The sequence below is a fragment of the Sus scrofa genome, chromosome 2, assembly GCF_000003025.6.
Source record: "Sus scrofa isolate TJ Tabasco breed Duroc chromosome 2, Sscrofa11.1, whole genome shotgun sequence".
NCBI classification, from domain to species: Eukaryota; Metazoa; Chordata; class Mammalia; order Artiodactyla; family Suidae; genus Sus; species Sus scrofa.
The window spans coordinates 123327709-123353392 of record NC_010444.4 but is presented as its reverse complement, the minus strand read 5'-3'; the positions used below and the strand labels follow the sequence as shown (position 1 = coordinate 123353392).

Genomic DNA, 25684 nt, shown 5'->3' with positions numbered 1-25684 from the left:
ACTAAATCAAACATCCTTTTCTAAAAAGGTAGAAAGTGGCTAAAGTGGGATTATCAAAAATGCTCAAAAAAAAACCATTGTCTATTACACTGAAGAAGGTAAGTTACATTTAATATTTTAGCCTTAAGTTCATTCAAATTCTATAAATATCTAGTACATGTTTTATAGAAAATTTTATGGTCACTTATCTTTCCTATTAACAATAAGTTAATAGCTTGGAGTTCCTGTTGTGGTTCAATGGTTAATGAACCTGACTAGTATTCATGAGGATGCCGGTTCAATCCCTGGCCTTGCTCAATGGGTTAAGGATCCAGCATTGCCATGAGCTGTGGTGTAGGTGGCAGATGTAGCTCGGATCCCATGTTGCTGTGGCTGTGGTGTAGGCTGGCAGCTACAGCTCCAATTCGACCCCTAGCCTGGGAACCTCCATATGCCACAGATGAGGCCCTAAGAAGTTAAAAAGAAAAAAAAAATTAGTTAAGAGCTTGGAAAATGATTTTGTGTGTGTGTAAAAGAAAAGAAGAGAAAAGTAAAGAAAAAAATCTGCAGAGAAGGAAGAGCTTTAGGTTTTCTCCCCCACTTACAAGTCCTGATGGGGCTGCTGAAGTTGCATGACTGAGATTATTTGCTGAAATTCCTCCATCTGAAGAATCTATTTTACTTAGAGCTTCAATTACGGTGCTAACTGAGTCTTTAAAAAAAAAAAAGATAAAAAAACAATAATACTTTTGTTAAAGATATTTTAGATAGTCATACCTGTTACATCCAGCAAGCCTGCTCTAGAACCTTTACTGGCATTCATGAACTGAATATACGACGCCAGGTTATTATAGGAAAAAAATTTGTGAAAGATTCTGAATAGACCAAAGATAACTGGGTGTTTTCAATGAAAAACCAAGACACCATCCCACACACCCAGGCTATGATTCTAAGAAGGCTTTGAGCTTTGCAATGTCTTTGTGTGATTTCACAACTCTGTAAAATAGAACCCCTATCCACAGATGTGCAATTTCCACCTGGCAGGGGACAGCTAATTTCCCCTCTCTCCCCACCATGCAGGAGGCAACAATGTCAAGAGTACTGCCCCACCCCACTTCCACCCCCTAAGGTCTCTGAACAAGTAATAGCTCAGAAAATAGTACTATAAATTCTTCCAGAGGAAACCACCATGATGACCAGTGACTCCAGATAGAGTTCAGCAGCTGCTGTCCTGGGGTCTAAGAGGTTAATAAAGGAGACTCATGCACATATGCCATAAGTTTCCACAGTCTCTGACACCTTTTAAAAACAAACTTTAGATATACGGGCCACCTTCTAAACTCAGACAAAACCGTAACTGAACCACAGAATATGAGATAACCAGGGATGTCTGCCATTCCTGGAGACACTAGTGGAGAGGTTTCTTGCTTATGAATCTTCCCCTTATTTCCCCACTTAGGTTGCTGCTTAGGTGAGAGGCTATCTAACTGAAAGTAACCTTGGTACAGGCAGACAGTACTGCCACTCAGAACCACCTGAGTTAACTCTTGGCTCAAACACTGAGAAAGCTTGGGCTACCTATTTAGTTGTTCTGGGATTTAGTTCTATCATCTGTGAGAAGTGGATTGGGTGTTCTGGAAGTCTCAATTCTATAGAAAAAGTAAGATTTCTTTTCTAAAACGCACTTCAAATACTAGAGATATCTTTAATTTATAATTACATAATTCACTTAGCTTGCTTTTTATCTTATTCTAATATTTTAAGGCAATAAAGTGAAATTTTGACAGCAGAGGAAAATTTTTAAGATATTTCTTCCTTTTTCCTTTCCCTCATCTTCACTGACAAGTGACTGTTATTCAGACTAAATTTATCTCAAATATCAATAAAAGGAGTTTCCGCTGTGGCTCAGCAGGTTAAGAATACCAGCAATATCCATGAGAATGTGGGTTTGATCCCTGTCCTCGCTCAGTGGGTTAAGGATCCGGCGTGCTGCGGCATAGGTTGCAAGCTGCGATGTAGGTCACAGATGTGGCTCAGATCTGGCATTACTGTGGCTGTGGGGTAGGCCAGCAGCTGCAGGTCCAATTAGATTCCTAGCCTTGGAATTTCCATATGCCACAAATGCACCCCTAAAAAGCAAAACAAATAAAAATTTTTAAAAATTAAAAAAAAAGAATACAGAAAATGCTATTGCTAATGGCATAATCATGTTACCATATGACTGAGAAAAGTATAAGGAAAATTTTAGTGAGTACACCAGCAGATAGGAAAGTGTCATTAAGGATTAAAAGAAAAAATAAAATAGTAATTTTTCAGATATATTCTCCTATCAAACACTGAATATAAAATTACCTGTAGGGAAATAAAAGATTGTTCTATAAAATAATCCTGATTCATGATCTTTTCCACAAAGATCCTTTAAATTTCATAATTATATGCACATGGGAGTTATACTAGAAGAACTATTATGACTTTTATTGCTCATCTATTTCTATAGCATATCATAGATAATTCAATAGTTAAAGGTAATGAGCATTTACTAAATCCCTTCTATGAGTTCAGCACTATGCTAGCACCCAATTAACAAGGAGGATATACAATATACTGTTTCTGCCTCCAAAGCAACTTACTATGCAGATAAGAAACCACATAACCTATGAAACAAAAGTAGTGGAAAACAGTTAGGACTAGATGCTCAAATGGTAACAGTTCAGCTAAGAGAGAGCTCGATGTAGCCCAGTATATCTGGGAAGGTTTTGTTGAATATCTGGGGCTTGAGTTTTCTAAAGAAGTACTCAATTAGCAGAGGTGATAAAAGTAGGAAGCTGCATTCTAGGAAGGCAGAGAAACAGCAGCAAAGACAAAGTGCTAAAACAAAGCAAAAACCTCTTCACTGGACAGAAAAGACCTAAGCCTAAATAGAATAAGCTTAAGAAAACATTTTAAGAAATGAAGAAAAATCAAGTCAGATAAGGAACATGTGATTAGATAATGAAAGACTTTAAAACCAATCATCAGATGGGGAATAAATGCATTGAGCACAAATGGGTAAACACCTCCTACCATCTCCAACCACACTCACACCAACAAAACAGGATTATGGACAGTGAGAGGAACATATATATCTTAAATTGGAGAGTTCTAATACGCAGGAGCCGACAATATGCTCTAGATGATCTGCGTGTCTAAGTTACTACAGTTAATAAGAAGACAATTCCATAAGAGAAGAGAATGCTTTGTTGCCTCTGATTCCCCATCCAGGATTGCACTGACTTGGGACTTTACCTTGAATTCTCTGAGGCTTAGTGGCATTGTCAAAATCACAGATCTTCGTCCAGTTAGCCTTCACCGCCTCAGGAGTCATTGGCTGATTCTTCTGTCTTACAAGGGCTCCAAGGGTCCGCTCCCAACGTACTAGTTATGGAAAGAAAACTAAGATACTGAGCACACAGTTTAAGAGAGACAGAAAGCAAGAGTTCCCATTATGGTTCAGCAGTAACAACCCAACTAGTATCCATGAAGATACATGTTTGTTTTTTTTGTTTGTTTTTGTTTTTTGTCTTTTGTCCTTTTGTGGCCGCGCTCGCAGAATATGGAGGTTCCCAGGCTAGGGGTCTAATGGGAGCTGTAGCCGCCAGCCTACACCAGAGCCACAGCAATGCAGGATCCGAGCTGCGTCCGTGACCTACACCACAGCTCACAACAACACCGGACTAGATGCTCAAATGGTAACAGTTCAGCTTAACTCACTGAGCAAGGCCACGGATCAAACCCACAACCTCTTGGTTCCTAGTCAGATTCGTTAACCACTGCGCCTTGACAGGAACTCTGAGTGCTCTGAATTTTTTTTTTTAACTGGAATTTGGAGAAAAGATTCTAACTTCTAAAAATTTTTACTACAACTCTTAAAATGCATTTTTTCCTAAAATAACAAACCCATTAGGATAATGCCAATTTTTTTTAAGTATCTGAAGGTAAACGGAAAAATCTCTCTTTCCTCTGACTATGCCAGACACTACTAAAGACAGAATGAAATGCTGAATCAGAAAAAATTAAATTATATATAACCACACCAAAAGATTGACTTTATGACTACTGATCACTCGGTAATACATTTCAGGTTAACAGAACAGAGCTTTGTGGGACAGTAAACTGAAGCCTAGTGGTGATAACAGGTCCAAGACTCCAGATAACCAAATTAACGTATCAGACAGTCCCAAATAATTCTCCCTTTTCTCTTGTTCCTTTTCCACAGGAAGTAAATGAGGCTGCCCAGATTCACAAAAATCATCACTGCTGCATAAGTTCCAAGAGGAGAATTTTTAACAATGTTTTTTTTTTTTAAATGCTAGTGATTATTTATTCCTATTGCGGTTCAGCAGTAACAACCCAACTAGTATCCATGGAATAAATAATCACTTGTAGCCTTATTTAAACACAATGGTAAGACTTTCATGATTCTTAAATTGAAGACTTGTCTTGGGGAATGACAGAAATGCCTGCTTCTAGAGTTTTCCTCTTAAAGTAACAGATTCAGCTTTTACTGCAACAACTGATCTCTTCTTAAAATAGACATCATAAGATACTTAAAAAGGCTTGAATATTGCATTTAATAACTGGAGAGAACAGTCATTAATGACGAAAATATTTATGCTATACAATATGTGGTAACAAACTTGTCCAGTAATAACAACCTTTTAAATAACTTAATTAATACTGATAGCAGCATCCAACTGAAAACTTGAATTGTGATACTGGAATTTTCACCATTTTTTAAAAAATGCCATAAATCAATTATCCAGTTTGGAGCTCACAAGGCTTAAGAACCTGGGTAAGAAAGGACTGAAGCCAAATTAATGTACTTTGGGGCTAAGGAGAATAATTTACATAGATTAGTTGCAATTTCTCTTCTAGAAAATTGTCCAACATGATTCTTCACTGTCTCCTCCTGCCTTATGCTCCAAGGAAAAAAAATCAGAACTTGCCTGTTGTGCCATCAAGGATAGGGCTCCTTCCATCTTTTCAAAAACGGCCCTCCCTCCCACTCACTTCTCTGCTCAAGAAGCATGTGGGATGTCAGAGATGCAGGAAGACAAATATCAATATAAAGAGAGACTGTGTTGTATGAAGCAAGAGTCAGTTCTGAATAAGACAGAACAAACAGTGAACAAGGACTGGAGACATGAAAAAACTTGAAAAGATTACTGAGGAGTTCTCATTGTGGCGCAGCAGAAAGGAATCCGACTACGGACCATGAGGGTACAGGTTCGATCCCTGGCCTCGCTCAGAGAGTTAAGGATCCGTGAGCTGTGGTGTAGGTCTCAGACGTGGCTCAGATCTGGCATTACTGTGGCTGTGGCATAGGCTAGCAGCTACAGCTCCGATTAGACCCCTAGCCTAGGAATCTATATATGCTGCAGGTGCAGCCCTAGAAAAGACAAAAAGACAAAAAAAAAAAAAAAAAGATTATTGAAAATGTCATAGGCCTGCAGGATAACTTCCATGTTTTAAAAAAGACCTGTTGTTATAACAATGTTTGACTTTGAACATGCATGCACTAGATCCAATGGTTAGGCATCTGATAAAGTCTTTCCCCACCTCTAGTTGGATATGCAGGTTTAAAGATTTAGAAATAATGTATGCAAACCAAAAACCAAAACAGACTTACATTTTCCAATCCATCCTGCTCCAACCTACCAAAAAGAAAAGAAATAATTTATACATCTAATTTGAAATCACTAATAGAATTTTCACAATTAAAAAAACAGGCAGCTACCTTTTTAAGTGTTAGAATGCTACATGACAATGGATGAAAATAACACTACTCTGCAAAAGTCCATTGGCCATCATGACTTTGCACCATCCATGTTATCAGAGTAGAAAAATAAAGCAGCACAATATATTAGGGATGCATGTCACAGAAAAACATGACTCTACAGAGAAACTAAGATTTGATCCCACTTGTACTGACTAGCTGTGTGACCCTGGACTTTCCTAAGTCCTAGTTTCCTCTTAGGTAAAATCAGAATAATAATGCATTCTTCATGAAATAACCATGAAGGTTAAAAAATATAAAAACAAAAATTTCCCAGCACATCACTTGAAATACAAGTCCCTCCAGAAAGACTTAGAGTGAATAAAAAAATAAAGAAAAAACAAAGTAAAATAAAACAAGGATTTGACTTAATGGTCTACATATTTAATGAAACACCTTTATACAGAGATAAAGCAAATGACTAACTACATTAACCACCATGTAGAAAAGATAGCATTTTTTCCAGAAGTCTTTCGAGGAAATTCTCAGGAGAAAATGTATGATGCAAAGAAAATCTGTCATATCCTCAAACACAACTACAGTGTGCCAGAACTTATCACAAGAAATTCCAACAGAAGAAAATGTATCAGTAGAGAGCACACTTCTCAGTGGCTCTAAACTCAAGGGTGTGGCTTTTTAATCACCTTTTCCTTTGGATTAATAGGCCAATCAGCCTTGATGATATGAGAGCAGTAAAGCACTAAACCGTATGGATGACCGGCAATTGAAACCTCATCTCTTACATATTTGGGGAGTAAAGCAATAAGCTGCAACCTACTCTCAAGTGCTAAAAACAACACTTTCAACTGAGCAAAACTTCTGTATCTGCCACTCTAAATACCTATCAAAATTTTATAAACAAAGTGGCAATTTATGTCAGGATATTACACACATTTCTTACTGTATTTTATCCATCTCCCATACCAAATGTCCCTCACTAAAAATGTTCACCAAACAGTAAAAAAGATAACAATACACAAAACTTCATCTACAGCATTGTCCTAAGTATCTGTGTATGTTTGCGTATGTGTGTAAAATGCATAACTACAAAAAAAGACTATTCATATAAAATGCACATCTGATAGAAGACTGGAAGAGAATACATAAAAATAGTAACAGAAGTTATCTTTGGATAGTAGTAATGTGGATGATTTTTATTTTCTTCTACATACTTCCCTGTATATTTGAAGTTTTCTACAAAAAGCACAGATCATTTTTGTTCACAGAACTAATAAATACCATAATAAATACCAATGTAAAAGACCAAAAAAAATGTTTTAATCCCTTAATGAGATAGAAGACAGGGAAGCCAAATTTTGAGCCCCAGATAGCTTGGTACTATTAACTTTTCCTCTTCCTTAAATCTAGAGTTGTAAAGTTCTTCCACCTCTAATTTTCCACAACTCGCAAGGACTGTGATTAAGAAAGAAGAGGCAACCACCTCTGCTTAGACATGTGTAGGCTGTTTTTCATTTACTAATCTGCTTTTTATTCAAATAAATCCGGTTAATATTCCCTTCAAACCCGAGCCAAGTTACTCTGCTACCAAGACATATTTTTGGATGTCACAGTAGGCCTCATATAACAGGTTTATTATTATATAACCATAGAGAATCAAATAAAGGGGGAGTGGTCTAAAACAGTTCACGGCAGAAAAGAAGAGAGATCAAACTCAAAAGAGGACTCAAAAATGTATAAATTAGCATCAAGAAATCCAAAAGAATTTGGACTATAAAGTGAAAACTGGATCTCAATGGACTATGTGTGTTTTTCATTTTTACAACAAACATTTAAAGTTTTGCAACAGGGAAAAAGAGAAAAGGTTATTTCCAAAGTTAAAATAATAAATTGTGTTTACCGACCTCTCAGGTGCAAACTAAATTCCTGAAATACTAATGTAATAGTTAAAACTGAAAAGTGATTGCTAAGTATGCTAAGAGTTTAAAAATACGATCTCACAACAAAACCCCAAGAAAACTAAACTCAGGGAGGTTAATCTGTATAATATTCCAGCAAGCCAGCAATTACCAGAGCAGGAAATAAAAACCTGGCCTGGCTGATTTTATTTCATTTTTTTCTTTTTCAGCTGGCCCCCCCCCCACAGTATATGGAAGATATGGAAGTTTCCAGGCCAGGGAATGAATCCAAGCCAGAGGTGCAACCTATGCAACAGCTGTAGCAATGATGGATCTTACCCACTGCACCAGGTCAGGGACAGAACCAGCGCCTCCATAGTGACTGGCTAACATTAAACCATCAGCTCTCCCCTTCCACTTTACCACTCATTATCTCCAACTAAATGAAACTTTCTATATTCTGACTAAACACATCAAACCAGTTACATTTTCATTCAATAAGATTATCAGAAATGAAGAACTAGGGGGAAACAGAATAAATAAAGTTGCTATTACTTTCTCTAAAAAGGACACTAGTGGAATTCCCATCGTGGCTCAGTGGTTAACAAATCTGACGAGGAACCATGAGGTTGCACGTTCAATCCCTGGCCTCACTCAGTGGGTTAAGGATCCGGCATTGCTGTGAGCTGTGGTGCAAGGTGCGGCTCGGATCTGGCATGGCTATGGCTCTGGCAGTAGGCTGGCGGCTACAGCTCCAATTAGACCCCTAGTCTGGGAACCTCCATATGTCACAAGTACAGCCCTAGAAAAGACAAAAAGATAAAATAAATAAATAAATGAAAATAAAAAGGACATTAGTCGTACTTGTTCCTTAATTAGAACACACATATTAAAAAATACACAAGTAGGAGTTCCCTTGTGTCTCAGTGGGTTAAAGATCCGGCACTGTCACTGCAAAAGCTCGGGTTGATGTTGTGGTGTGAGTTCGATCCCTGGACCAGGAGTTTCCCCATGGCCAAAAACAAAAAATTATGTACGTATATGAATACATGTATATGCATATGTATAAAATATACATTACATATATTTTATACACACACACAAGTGATGTCAACTGATGCAGATTTTTAGAAACATGGAAAATACTAATTTTTGAATCATTTTTTACATTTAATTACACAAACATTGCTTTGGGCGAAAGCAGAAAGATGCAGAATACCTCAAACACGCTACCGTTTTCCTCACAACTCTCATGGCAAAGCCAAAGGACCAGGGGTGCCACATATTCTGGCTTCAGAGCTTCAATAAGATCTGAAATAATACCAAAAAAAAAAGAGTTTATAAACAAGAAACAAACAAGAAACATATACATATTTAATCAATCATTTTACTTAGTGAAAATTCCTTACTTATAAAATGATAGGATCAGAGCCTTTTTTACAACAAAAAAATTAGATATACATAATTACTTAATGTTTGGGTAATCTATTCAGAAGACCAGTTAAAGCCACCTAGGCAGACTGGTGATCAAAAGTATATACAGCGTAAGGAATTTAGGTACCATTCATTCTAAAAAGATTCTGCCCCCCCCCGCCCCCCCCACCCCCAGCTATTTAGCCAGAAGCTAGAAAACTACAAAACAGCCTTAACAGCTGTAATGGCAGTAAGATAATGATGTAAAATAGACCTTGCAACCCTTACTGAGTAACAAAGTACACGAAGTATTTTCCTGTGGCATACCTTCTGTGAGCAGCTTAAGACAGCAGAAAGGCACCACAAAGGGAGCATGAACATCTCGATTTTACTGCTGGCTCTGCCACGCTGGCAACTTACAATGTTGAACATATCACTCAACTCTCCTGGACATGTGTCCTCATCAGTGAAATGGTAATTAAAATGTGTTGCCTACCTAATCTACCAAGTTGTTCCAAGGTTCAAATGAGATACAATTTGTTAATACACTTATAATCTTAAAAGAATCAAATAAATCAAATAAATGCAAATTTTAATTGTGAAATGACAAAATATAGTTCTATATTTTAAGATAACAAAGATGACATTTACAGTCCCTGTAAATTAGAGAGCAGCTCTAAAAACCGTTTAATTTGTATCCTCTAAAAGTCCTGAGGTATGCAAAAAATCTAGTGGCACACTGTCCTCCATTCTCTATTTATACTCAGGAGGAGAAAACCAAAGAAAGACTCCAACCATCTCAAATTATGTAATGAAACAAATTCTTAACCTATATACCATTCATCTCGATACCTAATATTCCTTAAACTTCCTTACTAACTAGCAAAATGGATGTTAGAAGATGGTTATATACAGAGTCAGATGTTTGAGCTGACTAATTTTGTATAAATGGCAGCTGGCGCTCCAATTAGACCCCTAGCCTGGGAACTTCCACATGCCCCAGGTGCGGCCCCAAAAAGCAAAAAAAAAAAAAAAAAAAAAGAATTAAAAAAAATCAAATCGACAATCTTTTTTTGAATTTATGAGCTTTGTTTATATTTACGGTATCATTGATATATTTGGATTTTTTTAATATAATTTTGTTTGTGATGTCTGTTAATACTATTTTTTCTATACATCTCTTTTGTTACTGGAGATAATTTCATTTATTTACTCTTTTCTCTTAGAATATACATACTCTATTCTTTTTATGGTTATCTTGTATACTATTTTAACCCTTGTTCTGAATGGTATACTGATCTAAGAACACTTTAACACTAATTATTATCCACCTTGTAACTCATGTGTTATTGATTTTTTTGGTCTTTTTAGGGTTGCATCCATGGCTTATGAAGTTCCCAGGCCAACGGTTGAATTGGAGCTGTAGCTACCATCCTACACCACAGCCATGGCAACACCAGATCCGAGCTGTTTCTACAACCTACACCACAACTCAAAGCAATGCTGGATCCTTAACCCACTGAGCAGGGCCAGGGATTGAACTCGCATCTTCATGGATACTAGTCAGGTTTGTTACTGCTAAGCCACAATGGGAACCTCAGATTTGATTTTTCATTTTTTATTACTCAGAGGGGGCAGTTTACGAAAGAAATACCTAGAACAGAAAAACAAGGAAAGACTGAAAATAAAAACTTAGAAAAGGAAAAGGAATGAAATACCAGGAAAATATCTATCCCCGAAAAAAACATGTATTTTAAAACGAGACAAAAGAAAATTTTTTAAAATCTGAGGGACAGTACAACACACAATACAATCACAAACGATTTGATTGTTAATAATATCTGGTAATTCTAAACACATATAAAATCAATAAAATAGCCTCAAAAATTACAAATCAAAAATTGATAGGGAGCTCCCACTATGGCACAACAGGTTAAGGACCTGGCATCATCTCTGCAGCACCATGGGTTTGATCCTCTGCCTGGCACAGTGGGTCAAGGATCCGGCATTGCCACAGCTGTACCACAGGTCGTAGCTGTAGCTTAGATTAAATCCCTGGCCTGAGACCTTGCATATACCTCAGGTGTAGCCAAAAAGAAAAGAAAAGAAAACTGATAGATACACAAAAGGAAACTAGTATCCATTTATATATTATTTCCAAAGCATAAGATTTAATACCTCTTATTTAACAAATGAAAAGTTGAGCTTTAAAAAAAGCCAATAAATATATAGAATATTTTAAAAATGTAATTATCAGGCTTGCTATGCTATAAAGAGCTCTGCCATCACCAACCAGAAGATACTCTTCTCAAGAACTCAGCGAACATTCACAAAAACTGATTATACACCAGCCAGTAAGAATTTGCTGACAAATTTCAAATAATCAGTATCAAATCATATTTTTGACTACAAAGCAATTGCTTAAAACCAGTAACAAAAAGATTATTAATTAAATCCTCACATATCTGAAAATTTAAAGTACTCCTACTACATTATGTGGTAAAATATATTTGAATAACATGTCAGAAGAATTCCTACATAGTAATAGGAAAAAGACAATTATTCAAAAGCAAAATAGCCCAAAAAAACATGTCTCTTCACAGAACAGGAACATGCATGGTCAATAAGCAAGCATATAAATTGATGCATTAAGCCATCAGTAATCAGGGAAATGAAAATCAGTATCATAATAAGATACAATTTTATACTCACTAGAATGGCACATACCGACAATGCCAAATTTTGAGGAGGACCAGGGTGGAGGAAAGGCTTAACTCAGGAGTCCTGGATTACTTCAACTATACAATTCCAACAAAGTGTGTCTTCAGACTGGCCTTGGTCAGCTCCTAAGAGATGAGCTCTGAGCCTTGGAATAGTCTACCTAGTAAAAGTATTTTTGTTTGCTCAAGTCCTTGGGCACAACTGAACCAGTCTGATCTGATACCTTCTGCTAACAATGTGATTTATGATGACTGTCTTTGCTCTGAGGGACTGGATTCTAGGAAAATGAGGTCCAGCCACACAGGGGTGGCATGCTTATCTATCTGAACTATAATAAAAAGCCTGGACACCAAGGCTCAAGGGAGCTTACCTGGTTGGCAACACTGCGCACATCTTGTCACACATCACTGCTGGGAGAATTAACTGTATCCAGGACACCTGGAAGCTTGACTGGTTTCTCCTGAATTTGTCCTAGTGTGCCTTTCTCTTTTGTTGATTTTAATCTGTATCTTAACTGTGAGTTTATCAGCTTTGTCTGAGTACTATCTGATTCCTTCCAGAGAATCATTGAGCCTGAGAGTGATCTTGGAGGCCATGACCCAACCAGAGATCAGTGAGAACTCTACAACCACTGGTGGATATTAAACTAGTTTAACCCATTTGAAAATAATTTAGCATTATCTAAGTTTAGCACCTCTATATCTACATTCTATGACTCAGTAATTTTACTTCTAAGTATACAAACTAGAAAAATTATTGTTCATGTGACCTAGGATGCTTGTATAAGAATGGCAAGAATGTTCAAAGAAACAAATTGGAGTTCTCTTGTGGCTCAGCTGGATAAGGAGCTGGTGCCGTCATTGCTACAGCTCAGGTCGCTGGTGTGGTATACAGGTTTGATCCCTGGCCCAGGAACTTCCAAGTGCCACAAGTGCAGCAAAATATCAAAAACAAAAACAATCACACTGGAAATAGGGAGTTCCCATTGTGGTGCATTGGAAACATATCCAACTAGCATACATGAGGATGTGGGTTCAATCCCTGGCCTTGCTCGGTGGGATGGCAAATTCAGAGTTACTGTGAACAGTGATATAGGTCACACACGAGGCTCAGATCCCGAGTTGCTGTGGCTGTGGCATATGTCAGCAGCTGTAGCTCTGATTCAGACCCTCGCCTAGGAACTTCCACATGCCACCAATGCAGCTTTTGGGCAAAACACACACACACACACAAAATCCACTGGAAATAAACCCAGATGTCCATTAATGAGATAAATTCACATGGTGGACTATTACAAAGTATTAAAAATGAATGAACAACATCCATATATAACATAATCTTAGAAATGTTAACACCTCATGGAAAAAAACAGAGCAATTTCCAAAAGAAAAGTACAGTTTATTACAATTTCATGAAGATCAAAAACAAGCTAACCAAGTGCTTAGTTAATAAATAGATGGTGTTCGGCCATCTATTTATTATTTTTTCTAAGGGTAAAAGAGTGAAAACAGAAATATTTTCTTTAAGTGATTGTCTCTTGGGAGGAGCACGGGGATCAGATGAAAGGATAACAAGACAGCTCCAAGTTACTGCTAATTCCCCAGTCTGGGGGTTGCATGACAGCGAGTCTTCAAGATGGCCCCTACAATTCCATCTCCTCTTATTCACCCTTGCTATAGTCCCAATGGGATAGAACACTGCGTGACCACTGAGATAGGAAAGAAGTAACAGTATGTCATTTCTGAAATTAAACATTAGGTTATAAAAGATACTGCAACAGTCTTGGAGGCTGTTTCTCCTCTCTTTCAAATTTTTAGCTCCAGGAGAAGCCAGCTGCCTTATCAAGTGCTGTCCTACAGACAAGCCCGCATGGGGAGAAACTGAAGTCCCCAGACAATAGCAGGAAGGAACAGAGGTCTCCTGCCAACTTGTCAAGTGCAGATACGAGCTTGGAAGAGGCTCCTCCAACCCAGCCAAGCTTTCCAATGATTGGAGTCCCAGCAAACATCTTCATTAAAACCTCCTTGGAGACACATAACCAGAATTTCCCAATTTATTCACTCTAGATTCCTGACTCCAGAAACTGGTAAGAGAATATGTTTGCTGTTTTAATCCAGCAAATTTGAAGCAATGTATTAAATAGTAGTAAATAGTGAATACAGCTTGGGAAGTAAATTCATGGGTATTCATCTTAAGACTATGTTTCATTTCATGTAAGAAACATGTATGTTACAAATATATGTATATATGCAAAAGTCTCCACACAGTACTCATAATACCTGGGTCTTTAATAAATAATTCCTTTGATAGCCTACAAGTGAATACTTCAGAGGAATAGAAGAAAAACACTGTGGCAAAATAAATTTTAAGCTCTTTCTAAACTATAAAAGAATAATTAATGCAAAAATTTTAAATAACAGATTTAGAATCTGAAGAGCCTTTTTAAAATGATCTACAGTAACATTCTCAGGTCGAGAATGATTAAGTCATTTGTCTAAAGTAGATCTTATTCTCCAAACATCTTTCATTAGAGTTCGGTGGGCATAAAGGAAACTACATTAAACACTGATCAAACACTTCTAGGGGACACACCTGTCCAAATTAATGGAAGCTACATTCTTAAAGGAAAACAAATTTAAAAACTGAAGGTTTCAATATTCTCTAGAAATCTTGCTGCTTCCCCAAAAAAATTCCCAGCCAATGGCAAAAAGTGACTCAGGTAGAAGTCTAACAAAGAAATAATAAGCACAAAATTCTAAGTAGTGATTATGTCTTGGCATGAAGCAGAAGAACAAAATAGAAGATATAAAGTTAGTTGCAAGTAATGTTCCAGTTTTTGGGTTGAGTAGTGAGTTCCTGATTATTCATTACATTTTAATATTTTACTTCTTACCAGTAATCAATTCAACATTGTTATGCATATGCACGTAGTATTAAAACATGAATTATATCTGTCTTTCACATGATCTAATTATGAAACAAGAATTCCCTTAAGATACGAAAGTCTAAGGAGTTTTTAAAATAAGGAACTTCTTTTAAATGGCCCTGTTGACAAGGAAAAGGAAAAAAATTAGATCTTAGGTACAAATAGCTATTCTACACTAAAGCAAACTGGTTTGGCATAGCTCTTAGGAAAAGTTAGCAACTATACATTTGATATTACAAATCCCAAGTTCTATAACGAATGTTAGCTCAAACGTGAAAAGTAAAATGGTACTATGAATAAGCATGTATGTTTCATGAAGCAGCTTATTTTAAAATAATTTTACTCATCAACTGTTTTATACTATTCCAAAGATTAAATTATTATGGATGTTTTCTTTTTGGAAATATGTTAAAACCAAGAGTATAAAAAACCATACATAGTTTTCCACCAGTTAAGTATTCCATTTATTTTATATCTAAATAAACAAATACTGGCTCTCAATCATACATTTAAATTTTTTTTTTTTTTTTTTTTTTTGGTCTTTTCTAGGGTTGCGCCCACGGCTTGTGGAAGTTCCCAGGCTAAGGGTCCAATCAGGGTTGTAGCCACTGGCCAGAACCACAGCAACACAGGATCCAAGCCGAGTCTGTGACCTACACCACAGCTCACGGCAATGCAAGATCCTTAACCCACTAAGTGAGGCCAGGGATCGAACCCGCAACTTCATGGTTCCTTGTCGGATTCGTTAACCACTGAGCCACCACAGGAACTCCTAAAATTTTAAACTTAAAATTTTGTTTCATGTTTTCAAAGAACAAAGTTGGAAGACTCATTTTACCTGATTTCAAGACTTGCTATAAAACTACAGTAATCAAAATATCATGCATGGTATTGGCCAAAGGACAGACACACAGAACAATGTAAGAGAGAGAGAGAATTCAGAAATAGACCCACACTTATGTGGTCTCTCGATTTTCCACAAAAGTGCAAAGACAATCCAAACCAAGAATGAGGAACCGTCTATAGGACAACCAACTAGTAATATATTCAACAAATAACTGGTACTTTTTTTAAAAAAAAAAGGAGAATGAACTACTAGGTGTTAAATGAAACAAGAGATACAGTAACAAAAATGCCTATGGACTTTGTTTAGATCCTTGTGGAATTAAACTAACTCTAAAAAGATATTTTTTATTTTATTTTATTTTTTGTCTTTTTTAGGGCTGCACCCGCAGCATGTGGAAGTTCCCAGGCTAGGGGTCTTATTGGAGCTGCAGCTGCTGGCCTACTCTGAGCCGCGTCTGCGACCTACACCACAGCTCACAGCAACACCAGATCCTTAACCCACTGAGCGAGGCCAGGGATCAAACCCAAAACCTCACAGTTCCTACTTGGATACGTTAACCACTGAGCCACAACAGGAACTCCCTAAAAAGATATTTTTTAGGTAAATGAGAAGTTTTAATATAAATCTGGTATTAGACAATGTTAACGAATTATTTTGTTTGGTGTGATAATGGCTTTGTAGTTATAATGTCCATATCTGTTACAAACATAGTTCCAAGTATTTATTAGGTAAAATATAATGTTTAAGATTTGCTTTGAAATATTACAGAAACAAGAGAAAGTAACTAACCAAATAAATAAATAAAACAAAGTCACTGTGAAATAGGCCTAGAGCATTTCTGTTATTTCAATCCTCCTTAACAAAGGCCTGTCCTCAAGGGAATCTACCAGAGGCTTATCTGACCTAAAGTAGGAGCAATCAGATTTCAGATAAGGGGAAGAAAAAAAGACTAAGCAATTCTTCTGAAAGTCAGAACCCAAGGACTTTGACTTGTTAAAAAAAAAAAATGGGGATTTAATCATAAGATTATACAATACTTCCCCTCCCTCAAATCTTACTGCCATTCCGACAGGGCTCCAGGATAACAACAGTGGATTATAACTGACAGAGCTGCAAAACACATGCTGTACTTAACAAAGAGTTTCCAGGGAAACCCAAAGACAACGGGGGACACAAAAACAAGGACAAAGAGTAAAACGTAGCCTCTCACACCAAGAGCTAAAGCAACCAATAAACAAAGCCTAAATCCTATCCAGATAAACATGAAACTGCAGAATGAAGTCCCATTTATCTCACTATTACCCCAATACAGCATGTTCAGTATTCAACAAAAAATGTCAAGGCAGGCTAAAAGGTCAGAAAATTACTGGCTGAAAAGACAAAGCAAGCATCAGAACCAGCTCCAAAGAGCAGAGATTCTGGAATTATCCGACTAGGAGTTTAAAATTACTGTGATTAATATGCTAAAATTCTAATAAAAACAAACTGGACATCATGCAAGAAAAGATGGCTTCTGTAATCAGAGAGAATGCAATTCTATGGGGAAGAAAAAGAAATGCTAGAAAACAAAAACAATATAGTAACAGAAATGAAAAAAAGATTCAGTAAGCTTGAATATGTGTCAATAGAAATTTCCCAATTGAAATAAAAAGGGAAAAGAAGAAGAAAATGGAAACAGAATATCAAGAACTGTGGTATAATCACAAAAGATATAACAGGCACATAATGGAAACACCAGAAGGAGAAAGGAGGAAAAAAAAAACAATAGAAGAAATACTTTAAGTAGTAGATGACTGAGAATTTTCCAAAGTTAATGACAGACACCAAACCAAACCACAGATAGATCCAGGACACTCTGTAGATATCAAGTAGTATATTGCCAAAAATTGACACATATTATTATGCATACTATATTCAAAGTGCAGCAGAAAATCATGGGAGAAAACAGAGGGGGAAACACCTTACCCATAGAGGAACAAGGAAAGAATTATGTCAGACTTCCCTCCAGAAACCATGTCAGCAAGAGAAGAGTACAGTGAATTATTCAAAATGTTGGAGGAAAAACATTATCAACACAGAATTCTATATCCAGCAAAATTATCCTTCAGAAGTGAAAGACATTAAGAGAATAAAAAGACACGCTACAGACTGGGAAAAAATATTTACAAAACACATATCTAACTAAGAACTTGTTTCCGAGAGTTCCCATCATGGCACAGTGGAAACAAATCCAGTTAGTACTCATGAGAATGCAGGTTCAATCCCTGATCTCACTCAGTGGGTAGGGGATCCAATGTTGCCATGAGCTATGGTGTAGGTCACAGACGCAGCTCAGATCCCACACTGCTGTGACTGTGGTGTAGGCCAGCAGCTGTATCCCCGATTTGACCCCTAGCTGGGAACCTCCAAATGCTGCAGATTCGGCCCTAAAATGCAAAAAAAAAGAAAAGAAAAACTTTGTTTCCAAAATATGCAAAGGACTCCTAAAACTCCACAATAAAAAAAAAAAAGACCCCAATTTAAAAGTGAGCAAAAGATGTGAACAGACACATCACCAAAAAAGACAAATAAATGGCAAGCACAGAAAAAAAATATACACATCAAATGTTATTAAGGAGCTGCAAATTAAAATGAGTCTATTAAAAGAACTAAAATGCAAAATACTAACAATAATAAATGCTGGCAAAGATGTGGAGCAACAAGAACTTTCACTCATTGCAGAACACAAAATGATAGAGCCATTTTGGAAGACAGTTTGGAAAGTTCTAAACATATTCTTATCATACAATCCATCAATAGTTCTCCTTAATATTTACACAAACAAGGTGAAAATGTATGTCCACACAAAAACCTGCACATGAACGTTTACAGCAGCTTAACTCGTTACTGTCAAAAACAAAAGCATTAAAATGTTCTTTGATAGGTGAATGAATGAATGAACAAATTGTGGTATATACCACATAATATTATTCAGGGATAAGAAGAAATGAGGTTCAATCCTCCCAGTCATTTGGGAAAAAGAGGGGAGGGAAGAAGAGATGGAACAAAGGGAATTTTTAGAGAAGCAAAACTATTCTGTATGATTTGTCATGGTGGGAACATAACCTTATGAGTTTGTGAAAACACATACAACTGTCTATCATAAAGAATGAGTCCTAATGTAAACTATGAGCTGTAGTTAATAAAAGCGGAACCATACTGGTTCATCAATTATAATAAATGTTGCACACTAATGCAAGATGTTAATAATAGGAAAAACTGTGTGGGAGGCAGACTACATGGAACTCTCTTTACTATCTGCTCAGTTTTTCTATAAACCTAAAACTGTTCTAATAAACACAGTCTATTAATTTTTTAAATAATTATAATTATAAAACAGTAAAAATGCTATTACCTCATTCTACTAAAAAGAAAATGTATATATGTCTACCTACCCAAGGAGAAAGTTTACCTCAGTATAAGCTCATTTTAAAAAATTTAAAAAAATTGTTTTCCTTTGTGCTTTCCTAACTATTCTACAATGAATATAAATTACAGAGGATTTTTTAATTTGTAAGGAAATTTTTTTAGCTACTCAAAAAATTAAGTACTTTTGCAAAAGCTCCACCCACACAGGTCTGTAGGAAATAGCATTGAAAAATCTCAACTACTTACCTTCAGGCAGAAAGCCTTGGGTCATCCTTGATCCAGCAACAGGAGCAACAGTGTTACAATGAATGTTATTTTTCTTGCCTTCAACTGCAAGACTATTTGAAAGGCCCAAAAGACCCAGCTTTGCAGCACTATAATTTGCCTGGCCAAAATTGCCATATATTCCTGCAGCTGATGAAGTCATGATGATCCTAAAGGGAAAATCACTCTCAGCATCATCTTTTCTATGTTTCCATAATGTTGCAACTCTAAATATTTTTTTTTTCATTACTACTACACCTGTCAAAAGCTATTCTGTATCCTGCCTTTAGGTTCCTAAAGTTATGACCCATATATCTAAATTAATTTTAATAATAAAAGTAATCTCTCTAAATTCAACTACAAGATTTAACTACTTTAAAAAGAATTCCTGGTCAGGACTAAATGAATTCAAGTGTAAGAATGTGCATTCATTAACTACTGAAAACAGCACTATTAATAAACAAAGTGTAAATTTACAAGTTAAAATTTTAGAGAGATATATTAAACAGTTCTAATTCTTTAGTCCTCATCATTTTGCTTCTTTCTCTTTCTGATATTAAATGCCTCATATTAAAACAATGCCATCTCATAATCTGACCCAATCTCACTCATTATACTTAGTAGAACAAATAAAATAAATCATATCATCTACTTTCAGAAACTGCTAGTATCAGAATAAAACAGAAACTCCAATAAGAGCGGATATCACTTCAATAAAACCAAAAAAAAAAAAAAAGAACAAGTATCACAATTTCCTTCTACTAAATGTGTGTGAACCCTAAATTAACAGGAATAGCCTTTACATGAGTACATGGAGCTATGTGCTAGGTCTGCCACACCTGAGTCACGTAGATACAGCTATGAGAATCCTATGGTTCCTCATTGATAAAGACTAACTCATGTTGACCAGCGAGCTAGGAGAAAACAGCCACTCATCTCTCCTCAGCTGGTCAGTGGACACACAAAAGGATATTTTGGGGAATAAAGTACAGCTGAATCCTCAATGTCTATACTGCTAAAATGTCAGAGAACAGCAGGAAAATCATTAATAATGAAAAGCAGGAGGTGATAAGAAATATATAAGCTATTGCCCAATTCATCTAATCTGTGACTGACACCAGTTTTATGAGGAGGCGTGTGCCAAAACCACATTTTTAAAGTCCCTGCAGGAGTTCCTACTATGGCACATGGGGCTCAGAGGTGTCTCTGCAGTGCTGGGACACAGGTTCCATCCCAGGCCTGGCACAGTGGGCTAAGGATCTGGTGTAGCCACAACCACAGCATAGGTCACAACTGGGACTCAGATCTGATCCCTAGCCTAGGAACCCCTTATACAGTGGGGCTTCCAAAAAAGAAAAAAAAAAGAAAACAAACACAATAAAAATCCACACATTGTGCATTTTTCAGTGTCAGAGAAATTCTTCTTCTATGTACACAAGAACCTACACACAAACATGGTCCCCCTGACAGCCACACACAACCCTACCTTCCAAAATTCTGTTTCTTCATGTGATCCCATGCTGCCCGAGTCACCATGAATGAGCCCCGCAAATGAACTCTCTGGATCATATCTAAAACAAGAAATGTTTATTATGAATATTATCAAAAATTAGATAGGCATGTCTCAGAATCAACACAAGCAATGATATGTTTATATAAAGATGTTGATCTTATACCTAGTCAAAATCAACTGTCACAGTGCACACTGAGTAATCATTTTTGCTTTAGTTTCAATTACATAACCAATTAATAATTCATACGATTTTGATGGTGATTTATGATTACAATTTTATCATGAATACAATGCCACCTAAATAAGATATCTACAAGTATCTAAATACAAGGCCATCTTTAATTGATGCCTACTTACTTTACATAAAAATTAACTAATACAAATACTCAAGAATTAAATATATATAATTGGGACTCAACACAAACATTAATTAAAGCATAATCAAAACCACTCAGTTCATCATCAAGAAATGCTTATCAAGTGTTCAGTATATCCCTATACGCCAATTTTTACCAGGGTTTACAAATGACTTAGAGAGAGTTGACAGGGCAGAAGTAGAAAACAGCGGGAGGGGAGGGGGAAAAAAAAGAGAGAAAGAAGCCTATTTGTTTTTGGAAAGAAATACCAATCTAATCAAGAGGCAACTTAAGGGAATGATTCAGAGACAAACTCTAGATTTACACTTATTCTGTTAAGACTTGAGGCGGAAACACTCTAGCCCTAACTAAGCTCAAAGAAAATGGCCAACACATCTTTCTTAGCTCCTTTTTGACCCCAGTCATTTTTAAAATGGAAAAGGAAACTAAACTTTGCTTAATTCTAAGTCATAAAGATAGCATGCTTCTTTTCAAAGAACTTCTGGTGATACACTCTAATAGCTGATTTATTTCACCACAGGTATCCATGCCTGCCAACTGTCTCAGCCATCAAGGCTCCTTTTAGTTCTGAGGGCCAATGCAAATAAGGGCAGAAAAGGGCAGAGAAAAGGAATTTCATAACTGTGACTTCTCATTATCTAAACTCAGTCTTTCCAACATGATATTCCTAATGGAAAATTTTCCTACTTATTAGAAGCTTCTAAACTACATTTAGATTTTTCCCACCCCAGTTCTTAGATCTCCATCATTTTCAGTGCCTCGGAATCTCTTCCACAGCCTGCTCTTGCTCTTGAAATAAGACTTACAATGCCCAAAAAGTAAAAAATTAAACTAAATTCAAAAAACACTCTTAGAGCCAAAGACAAAAGGCAGTTACAAACAACTAATGCTGCAAGAAAATGCTAACAACCCCGCAAAGAGAAAAGGGGAAAGAAATGAAAAGCACAAAAGCGTTGGGATAACTTCTGATAACAGTTTTTAATTTTTTTCAATTTTTTTCAAATGTTAAAAAAAGGACTACTTCCAAATGTTCATCATTTTCAGTTGTAAAGCTTATTCATCACTTTCATTAGCAGAAGCAAAAATAGGAGAATAAAGTTTTCCCTTAAGTGTATAAACTTATCAAATTTAGAAGGCTAAATGGATAAGTATGTTCCCCAGAGAACATATATTTAAAACAACTTACCCCAGTCTTCATCACTTATTCTACTAAAGGAACGGTCCCTCAGAATTCTAAAAAATTGATATTATATATGTTGACAAGAGAAAGCAAACACTTAAAAAAAATTTTTGCATGTACATTACTTCACTGAAAACAAAAAAAGAGATACTCACCCAGCATTGTTGACCACAACATCTATAATATAAAAAGATTCAAGTCACAAATATAAAAGCGAACATGTTAATTTGTACCCTCTTACAACTCACATTTCTTTCAGGAAGAGTTTTCCCCCGATGAAAAAATATATATAATAGATAACAAGTGCTATCAGAACAAAATTTCATACCTATAGCAAAAAAAAAAAAACAAAAAAACTGATTCACAAAAGCACAAGTATCATATTATATCAGTGCTTTCCTCTCAAACCTACATATCGAATTTTTTCTCTAACTTCTGCCAAAATTCTATTAACTTATTTACAGATTATCAGTCACATAATTCTTAGGTTCTTAGAACTCAGTGATAATCATAAGCCATCCCTCGTTTAACCTCAAAACCTAGTGAGAAAGTTAAAAATGTAAATGTTAACTTGCCACTCAAAAGTCAAAAGCCCAGAAAGGAAACCATTAGACTAAATCAATGGCCTATCTCAACACATAATTGCATTCTCACTATAAAAAAGGAATTATTTTAGGCCAGGGATGGAAACAGCAACCTCATGGTTCCTAGTCGGATTTGTTAACCACTGCGCCAGTATAGGAACTTCCATATTCTTAATAAATAAAAGATTATTGAACTACTAGAGGGAAACTACTGCTGATAAGCCCAACATGTTTACAATGTGACAAACATTAACTTTTGTATTTTGGTCGGCTCCCCTGCTTTTTTGGTCTAGCACAGGTATTTTCGCTCTAGTGGTTCAATAATCTTTTACTTATGAAGAATATGTGGGACTGGGAGTTCCTGTCATGGCTCAGCAGTAACGTAACTGACTAGCATCCATGAGGACTAAGGTTCAATCCCTGGCCTTGCTCAGTGGGTTAAGGATGCGGCATTGCCATGAGCTGTGGTGTAGGTCTCAGAATCAGCTGGGATCCCATGTTGCTGTGGCTCTGGCACAGGCCAGTGGCTACAGCTCCGATTAGACCCCTAGCCTGGGATCCACAAGTGCAGCAAAGACAAAAAAAAAAGTTTCTAATACAAGAAAGTAAAATTTAAAGTAGTTCATTGGAAGGTAGCAACTGTTCTACTGGTACCATAAACTCAAAGAAACATCACCTATTCTTCCAAAAGCATCCAGCGCTGCCTTCACAATCTTCTCTCCTGCTTCCACTGAATCTGAGGGGAAGGTAAATTAGTACAAAGCTTTTATAAATGACTTCTAAATTCTGTGGATCAGAGCACAGGACAGATACTATTCCTTCAAAAGAATTCATTTCCAAGAAAAATACATTTATGTTGCAAGCAGACAATAAACTAAAACATAGAAGATCTAATGTTACAAAAGAAATTTAATCCCTAAAACGATTCTTTAACTTACAAAGAAAAAAGGAGAGGGAGTAAATAATAAGTATTTGACAAATAATATCTAAGCACTGCCTAATATGACTTTCTGTGAGGATGGAAATGTCCTATTTCTACAATGTCTAACATGGTAGCCACTAACCACATGTGGCTACTGGGTGCTTAAAATGTGGCTAGTACAACAAATTGAATATTCAACTTTATTCCATTTCTATTTAACTTTTTTTTTTCTTTTTTTTTTTTCTTTTTTTTTTTGTGTGTGTGTCTTTTTAGGCCCACACCCACGGCATGGAAGTTTCCAGGCTAGATGTCAAATTGGAGCTGCACCTGCTGGCCCATGCCACAGCCATAGCAATACCAGATATGAGTCACGTCTTCAACCTACACCACAGCTCACTGCAACACCAGATCTTTAACCCACTGAGCAAGGCCAGGGATCGAACCCGTGTCCTCATGGTCACTAGTCTGGTTCATTACCGCTAAGCCATGATGGGAACTCCAAACACAGTGCTTTTGTAACACTAACTACAAAAAGTAAAGCTCAACAAAATACTATAGCTTCAGTTATATTCTGCTAATGAGCCCAAGAGAAGGGTTCATTTCTCAGAGGTGAATGTCAAATGGTCAATTCAACATCACCACTGCCCCCTTCCACATTCTCTGCAATCACAGGAAGAGCCAGGTCCCTTCCCTGGGACCCATATGGTCCTAAGTTAGATCTGCCAAAAGAGATACTCACTTTAAAGTAACAGCAAAAGTAGAGTAAGATTGATGATGCAGGCAATCTTGTGAGTAGACTGCAGATGTAAGCTTGGCAGCACATCTACGTGAGCTCTGGAGAATCACCTGTTGCAGGCTGAGATGGTCACTGACAGTTTTTCTGACATGTACCAGCCAGGCCCTCTCAATGGTAAGCCTCTAATTCTCTGTATAAAACCTCCAGGCTTAGAAAACTGAAAGGGGTTTCTGCTTCCCTGACTGAATCCTGATTGACTTGTATATCAAAACTAGGGAACAGTGAGGAAATTTTTATCTCTATAAAAAAGGTTTTAAAGCCCCAGAATTTTTCTTTTTTAGGTTGAGAACATTTTTCTAGGTCCTCAATGTGAAAAGAAGACACTAAAATGTCTGGTCTCATTACTCTCTTGAACATTCAAAACAAATCATATCCAACTTCCTTTCCTCTAAAATTTCAAAATAAAGTCACTGGAATCTAATGTTCTCCCTCACCCATAAACACAATCTAATCTGCAGAAAAGTTAGTAAGCACTACCTTTTAAAGTAACACTATCCAAGAAGGTTCCTTACACCTGGCCTGGGAACTCCATATGCTGCAGGGCAAAAAAAAAAAAAGAGAGAGAGAGAGAAACAAAAGAAGGTTCCTTATAAATACTATTAAAATCAACACATCAAATATAAAGGTTGTATTTGCTATTTTTCTAGTGGCTTTATTTTTAATGCCTAACTTTGACTCTTAAGTTGTTAAAAAGATAAGAATGATGACTGGGGAGTTCCCACTGTGCCTCAGTGAAAACAAACTGACTAGTATCCATGAAGATGTGGTTCGAGCCCTGACCTTGCTTACTGGGTGGGGAATCTGGCTTTGTGGTGAACTATGGTGTAGGCAGAAGACGAGGCTCGGATCCCATGTTAATGTGGCTGTGGTGCAGGCCGGCAGCTGCAGTGCCGATTTGACCCCTAGCCTGGAAACCTCCATGTGCAGCGGGTACGGCCAAAAAAAAAAAAAAAAAAAAAAAGAATGATTACTTGTGCAGAATGGAATATGAAGGCGGGGTACAGAAACAGGACATTTCACTTAACACTGTATCACTTTAAGAAATATTTTTAAAAAACAATTTTAAAAAGAAGTTCATGTTAT

General features: G+C 36.6%; 1 protein-coding gene across 3 annotated transcripts in view; it reads right to left on the bottom strand.

The window, feature by feature from the left end:
• The window catches only part of HSD17B4 (hydroxysteroid 17-beta dehydrogenase 4), an 87942-nt gene that overhangs the window by 47994 nt on the left and 14264 nt on the right, over nucleotides 1–25684 (bottom strand). For 2 of the 3 annotated variants that reach the window (NM_214306.1, XM_021081510.1), the window contains 9 exon segments: nucleotides 585–691; nucleotides 3265–3393; nucleotides 5648–5672; nucleotides 8870–8961; nucleotides 19212–19399; nucleotides 20716–20800; nucleotides 22306–22352; nucleotides 22455–22476; nucleotides 23560–23619. In NM_214306.1, the coding sequence (NP_999471.1) occupies nucleotides 585–691; nucleotides 3265–3393; nucleotides 5648–5672; nucleotides 8870–8961; nucleotides 19212–19399; nucleotides 20716–20800; nucleotides 22306–22352; nucleotides 22455–22476; nucleotides 23560–23619 (755 nt within the window). 3 annotated transcript variants of the gene reach the window in all.